At 38.1% G+C, this 6,606-nt stretch overlaps 1 protein-coding gene and 1 long non-coding RNA gene across 2 annotated transcripts; one reads left to right on the top strand and one right to left on the bottom strand.

Moving 5' to 3' along the window:
* Positions 1–2,956: 2,956 nt before the first annotated feature.
* Positions 2,957–4,930, top strand: LOC127527553 (putative nuclease HARBI1; the record flags this gene model as incomplete). Its single annotated transcript, XM_051926636.1, is given in 5 exon segments — positions 2,957–3,281; positions 3,284–3,373; positions 3,450–3,565; positions 3,652–3,941; positions 4,517–4,930. Coding segments are annotated over 5 exon segments (1,077 nt in total), but the record flags the coding sequence as incomplete, so codon positions are not given.
* A 231-nt stretch (positions 4,931–5,161) lies between these two features.
* Positions 5,162–5,664, bottom strand: LOC127527656 (uncharacterized). The gene is made up of 3 exons (XR_007934847.1): positions 5,506–5,664; positions 5,301–5,407; positions 5,162–5,224 (listed from the first exon to the last, which is right to left on the bottom strand). It is a non-coding gene; the product is annotated as an uncharacterized LOC127527656 (long non-coding RNA).
* Positions 5,665–6,606: the final 942 nt, after the last annotated feature.

Here is a 6,606-nt window from a genome sequence, read left to right as displayed (position 1 = left end):
AGACCTGGGGTGGATTCACAGCTTAGTCATTCTCTGTGTGTCCCATAACCACATGGTCCTTCTTAAGGAACTTCTGTTTTGTAAAGAATTTCAAAGAGATGCTCTGTGGCATACATATAATTAGCATCTCCATAACTGCTGGATGGAGATCTATAAAGTTCATTTGTTTAATTATGATTTGTGAAGAAACAGTAAAATAATAATCTGCCATTGTCTAGGTGTAGGTGTCAGTATGAATATCCTGTGTGATTAAATGATATTGTACATACATGTGCCTAAAGACCCCATTATTGGAAAAGCAGATTCAGAAAAGAAATTGGTGAATGGAAGAAACAAAATGAAGCATTCAGATAACAAAACCACAACTATTGATTATTTTGCTCAGTTGATGAAAAGCTCATGAAATACCGTATGTTCATTTCAAAGGCCAAGTAGCATGTGTTTCAAAATATATATTGCTCTTTATGTTTTTACAATCATTTATTCTTTTTATCGGTTATTTGCTTTGCATTGTGTCTACAGGTTGACAGTGGTAAATGAATACAGTGCGATGAAAGCTTGCACTTCCATTACTGTAACTGACAGCACATAGTAATGCATTTTTACCCAAGGTCAGTGTAAGCAATGGCTAAATTTTGTACTGGCAAACCTCTTCTGTTTCCTCTGTGTTTTTAAAATCTCATGTGTTTGCTTAGTTTATACTAAGGTGCTTATATTGTAAGCTCTGCTTGCTAACTAATATGAAGGCTTTACTGTGAGGCATTCTGTAAATCCTCTTTGAAACTTTTAAGAAGAAGAGTTAATTACAATAAAGATTAAAAGCAACATAAAATTAGACAAAATGAATATGGTCTAGAAATGTGGGGACTGGTTCCTTTATTTTAATCATTTAATTGTTTTTTATTAGCATAAAAGTCTGTTTAACCTTAAATCTTCAAGTCACATTTTTTACAGCTTTAATGAATCTTGAATTACAATAAACATTCTGGTTGTTTGAGTGTGTACTCCTAGGTCTGTTCCTAGTGAAGACCATGCTTATGTAGAGGGTTGCCAGATTTCCAGAATCACAGATCGGGACAGCCACCATTTTGAGCAACCAAAAAAATGATGATAAGGAACTATGGAAGACAAAATATAGATCATTTTAATTAAATTATAATTCTAGATATATAAACATGTATAATCTAAACATATAAGTATATGTAAACAAGTACATATATAAAAGAGAACAGGTGTGTTTGATATAACTTGTAACATGTTTTATGTTTCATATGAAATAACAGGATATATATATAAATAGAATTGATGGGGAGCCATAATGAGCACAAGAAATGTACAACCACACGAGCACACAACGTGCACGAACACACGATTCAAACACTTGGATTCAGCTGACAGTTACAAATTTTGTTCATAAAAGTCAATACACCAGGCCGTCTACAAAAATTTAGAGAGCCTCTTTAACTAGATTTTCAATATAAAAATTGAAATAAGATTTTTTTTTGACATAAAATTTTTGTTCAGTCAGGATTTTCAGAGGCAATACATTGTCTGTTGAATTTGGGACAATTACACTCAAATTGGGACATCTGGTAACCCTGCTTAGATATTACAGATGGAACTGCTTTGTTTAGCAAGTCAATAAACGTGATACAAATTTTGCTAGGAACAATTGACACATACGATACCTGATTTTTTATCCTTACAGAGTAGCAGGGATGGGAAGGCCATCAGGACCATTCAGGCCATCCTCTCTATCGGTCATGCTGTTTGACCCCAGACTGTGAGATACGGGGGGCGGCGTTGGGGGAGGTGGATGACACACTGTTAAGTGACCAGAGTTACAGCTTTAGTCCAATCTCCTAATCTGACTAATTTAGGTTTTGTCTTAGTTTTGATTATGTTGTTTTGTTACTATCTTATTTTTACCGTCACATGACCATTGCTTCAAGTGACATAATTGAGCCTTCTGGTATTAATGTGCTGGTGATTGCACAATCCTGTATCTCTCGATGCATATATCTCTGCCTGAGAAAACAAAAAATGCTGCTGTGGATTACATTTTCAGTTTTTGACTTTGGCTTTGTTTAAAGTTTACTCTCTCAGTTTTGATCTTAAAATTTCCGTCATTTTGATTTTCGTGCTCATGGCTTAGACCAGGGGTCAATTGCTTAATAAGAAGCACTTATTGCTCAAGTAACACTTCAGCTTCACTTTAGTTGTCTCGCTCGTTATGATTTTGAACCCTTATTGCTTATTTTAGTCTTAAACAGCTGTATTCTTGGTTTTTAATTGCTCCTAACTAGCAATAATATGCAAATGACAAAAGAGACCAGCATTTCTACATTTAGCTTGTTACCATTTGCACCAGTGAGTATTTATCATGCACTATGGGGTTTAATTAAATACTTGGAAGGAAAGTGAAGAGAAAAAAGTGAAGGACTGAGAATTACTCGTGCATTTTAGCCTTCAAATCATTTGGATGATATCCTTAGAAAGGGGAAGAAAGTCTAGGATATGAAAATTACCTGACATAGCAGAGTTAAAGCACTAACAAGCCATTAAGTTAAATTATTGGCAAGAATTGCTTTCTAATTAAGCAACCGGGTTTAAACAAAAACCTGCAGCCACTGTGGCCCTCCAGGACTGTGATTGAGGACCCCTGGCTTAGACCCTGGTTCCTCCTGAGTCCTGATGCTTTTGCTTTGACCTGACAAGTAATTACCTGGGGGGTATTTTTCGTACGTGGATTACTCGCTTAACCGGATGTAATTGTTGACGATTTGGCCTGATCCTGGATCTGCGGTTTTTTGAAACTCTTGCTGGAAGTGTTGTCATAGCAACACATCCAAATCCGCAAACCTGCTCGAGCAGGTTTGTTCTACGTAAACAAGATTAGTTTACACACGTGATCAGTGACGGTGTGTGGAAGTCATCCAGTCATGCTTCGCCGTTCATGAATGAGCGACCAATTGATATTGGTGCGCAAATTATATGGAGAGAATTTTATATAGAGAGGGTTTTGCACGATCGGCAAGATCCTTTATTGCTCCCGGAGGAAATTCTGTACGAAAGATACCGCTTTAGCCGAGGGGGAATATTGTACCTCAAAGATTTATTAGCTCTGTATATTCGAAGTCAAACTCGGCGAAGTTGGGCTCTCACAACCACACAGACAGTATGCATTGCTTTGAGGTTTCTTGCGAGCGGCACTTTTTTATATACAGTAGGCGATGCAGAACATCTATCGAAAAGTGCAGTTTGCCAGGCAATTCGTAAAGTTTGGCTCTGAAACATTTTCTTCGGGTTTTCATTGTGTTTCCTGGACACCTGCGTGTGCAGACAATAAAAGAGGTGTTTCACGCCATTGCAGGTAGGTAATACACAGGCAAAAACACCCACAGTTCCATAAAGAATCTCACAATCAGCCTAACATTCTCATTACCTAGGATTTCCAAATGTGATTGGGGCACTGGATTGTACGCAGATCCGAATAAAGGCCCCATCAGGTCCAAATGAGCCAGATTACGTGAACAGAAAAGGCTTCCACAGTATTAACGTGCAGGTAATGTCAGTTTTTGAAAGAGTTGAAAATAGCCAATAGGTATGTTGACAGTAAAATTGCTTGACCTACATGCTATCAATTCTCAGATGATCTGTGATGTATCCTACCTAATATCAAATGTGGAGGCTAAATGGCCAGGGTCTGTTCATGACTCAAGAATTTTTAAGGAGTCACACCTGTATCGGACATTTGAACAAGGTAATAATCTAATTATTAATCATGGTGATGTGTGTATTGTATTCACAATTTTTACATATTCCACAGGTCATCATGATGGAATCCTGCTTGGGGACAGGGGATATGCCTGTAGGAATTTTCTAATGACCTCGTTTCCTTTACCAAACCCTGGGCCACAAACTAGATATAATGCAGCTCTGTCTAGGACAGGGGTAGGCAACGTCGGTCCTGGTGAGCCGCAGTATGTGCAGGTTTTTGTTCCAACCCAGTTCCTTAACGAGAACTCAATTATTGCTGATGAAGCACATATTGCTTAAGTGACATTTTGATGCTTCATTTTAGTGGTCTCGCTTGTTAAGGTTCTCCAACCTTAATTGCTTATTTCAATCTTAAACTGCTGCATTCAGTGTTTTAATTGCTCCTTATTAGCAATAAGATGTAAAAGACAAAGCAGCCAGCAGTTCTCCAGCTAGCTTTTTTCCAATTACATCTGTGTGTGTTCATCATGCACTGTTTGATTTAATAAAACACTTAATAGAAAAATGTGACAGACTGAAAATGATCTGTTTTAGGCTTCGTATCATTTGGATGATATCCTTGGAAAGGAAAAAAATCTACGATGTAAGAGCCTTACATTGCACAGACTAACAAGCCATAAAATTAAATAAGGTCTGAGATTGGCAATGATTGGTTTCTAATTAAGCAATTGGGTTGGAATGAAAACCTGTAGCCACTGCGGCTCACCAGGACCGATGTTGCCTACCCCTGGTCTAGGACAAGGGCACGAATTGAAATGACCTTTGGCCAACTGAAGGAGAGATTTCAATGTCTAAAAAGGCTGAGGGTTGCACCTGACAGAGCATGTGACATAATTGTTGCATGCTCTGTCTTACACAACATAGCGACCATCAGAAAAGAGAGAGTCCCTGAGGTTTTGGTGCAGCCTGATGATGACCTTGACCCAGTACACCTTGACCAAAGCAGTGGCAGAGCTGCCAGAGACAGGATTGTGGCCCAACATTTCCAATGAAAAATGACAACAGTGGTTTCACACAAAACTGATTTATTATATATTATGGACTTTCAGCCTGTAAGGAGGAGAACATAAATTAAGGATACACTCACGCATACACATCATGGGAAAGAGAAGAGAATTTTGTTACCAATTGTTTTTGTAGTATTTTAATCTGCAACTTTATTTTGGTTGTCTTCAGTTCATGAAATTCCATGTCCTGCTGTAGTTTCCTCATTTTGAGTTTCCTGTACGTGACTTTCTGCTGCAGATATCTCTTGTATAGAGCCCTCACATTTTTCTGCAAATAAATTCACAATTACAAATGCCTTTGTTCCTCTATATTGTATACACAGTATATCATTTTGAATCATTTCGTATCAAGTACAATAAATGGCTCAACCAACCTCACCATCTCCTTTTTTTGATGTGGATGTTCCAAATGGTACATGTGTGCTGGCTACAGGCACCTGCAACACAGTTAAATCACGATTAGCACATGGGACTGATCAGAGTGGAGTTTGTTCAAACATTTGGAACATTTACCTCTCCTCCTGATGAATAATCAGACACAGTGTCTTCATCAAATATTTGACATTCGTCAATAGCTCGGTGGTCAGACACAGGTTCTAGGGATATGACATTCCCTGCAACTGACCCAACAAAAAAAAACATAATAAAAAAGAGGGCTAAATGGGACATACCTATGGCACACATTGAGGACAAAATATATGCAGTGAAAATCCTTTACCTGAAATGAAGTGACCACTGCATCCTGCCACTGGTTCTGAGGAGGAGCTTCCCCCTGGAATGCCCTCAGAAACCGGGCGATGGGCATTTTGCTGGAGAGCCAACTCTTCTGCAGGGGTTAGGTCTGTACAGCGTGGACCTCCACCTGTTTTTTGCTTGTCTGCCTTCTTCTTATTAGCTTTCAAATTAATGTTTTTTCTATTATATATATAATTCTTTATGTCAACCATTCTTTAAATAGTTATATACCAATATTTACCAGTTTGAAGTATATTCTTCTACTTCATTTTAACCTGTTCCCATGTTCTCCTTGTGCTCACGTTTGATCTGGAATTATGACATATTAAATAATTATTAATCTGACACATAGGAAATGAAACGCTACATTCAGTAAATACAATGCACACTACTTACTCATTTAATTTGTCAGCCACTTTTTGCCAGCCGTCTTTTCTGGTTTGGGCTGCTTTTGCAGTGTTACCCCTTGTACATATTAACTCTTGAAATTCTTCATATCCTTCGAGTAACAGGTCCTGCTCCGCTTGTGTGAAATAATGTGCCCGTTCTTTCGTCATTTTGTTGCAGCCTATCAAAGACTTGCTGATCATGTTTTCTGGTCTCAATATATATGGGCTTTTCAATCAGCGCGGGCGCGCGCAATTATCTCAGATGATTAGATACAGCTACACTAATCAAATTCACAGCCGCGTTTGAAAAACCGACTTATCTGGATGAGTTTCACTGGCATTAACTCATCCAAGATGAGGCACCTGATCTTGGATGGTTTAAGCGACGTACGAAAAATACCCCCCTGGTCTTGGTCTTTGTCAAAATAATCTCTGATACTACTATATATCCTTAGCAGCCACCATGACACAAAACATACATCTGTAACAAATGAGCAGCAAAGATAGACACAACATGGCAGTGGCCATGCAAAAAAAAAACAACCATCAAAATGGCATCAGAAGAGTGAAAAATATAAATGACAGCAAAAAAAGTAATTTTAATAATGTAAAAATGTACAAAATATAACCCCACCAGACAAATAACATAGTTCATTAACAGAATTCTGGGGGCACTAACTGTTGTGGCACTAAAC

This window comes from Erpetoichthys calabaricus, chromosome 4, assembly GCF_900747795.2.
Source record: "Erpetoichthys calabaricus chromosome 4, fErpCal1.3, whole genome shotgun sequence".
In the NCBI taxonomy this organism is placed as follows: Eukaryota; Metazoa; Chordata; class Cladistia; order Polypteriformes; family Polypteridae; genus Erpetoichthys; species Erpetoichthys calabaricus.
This window is presented reverse-complemented; position numbering and strand designations above follow the sequence as displayed.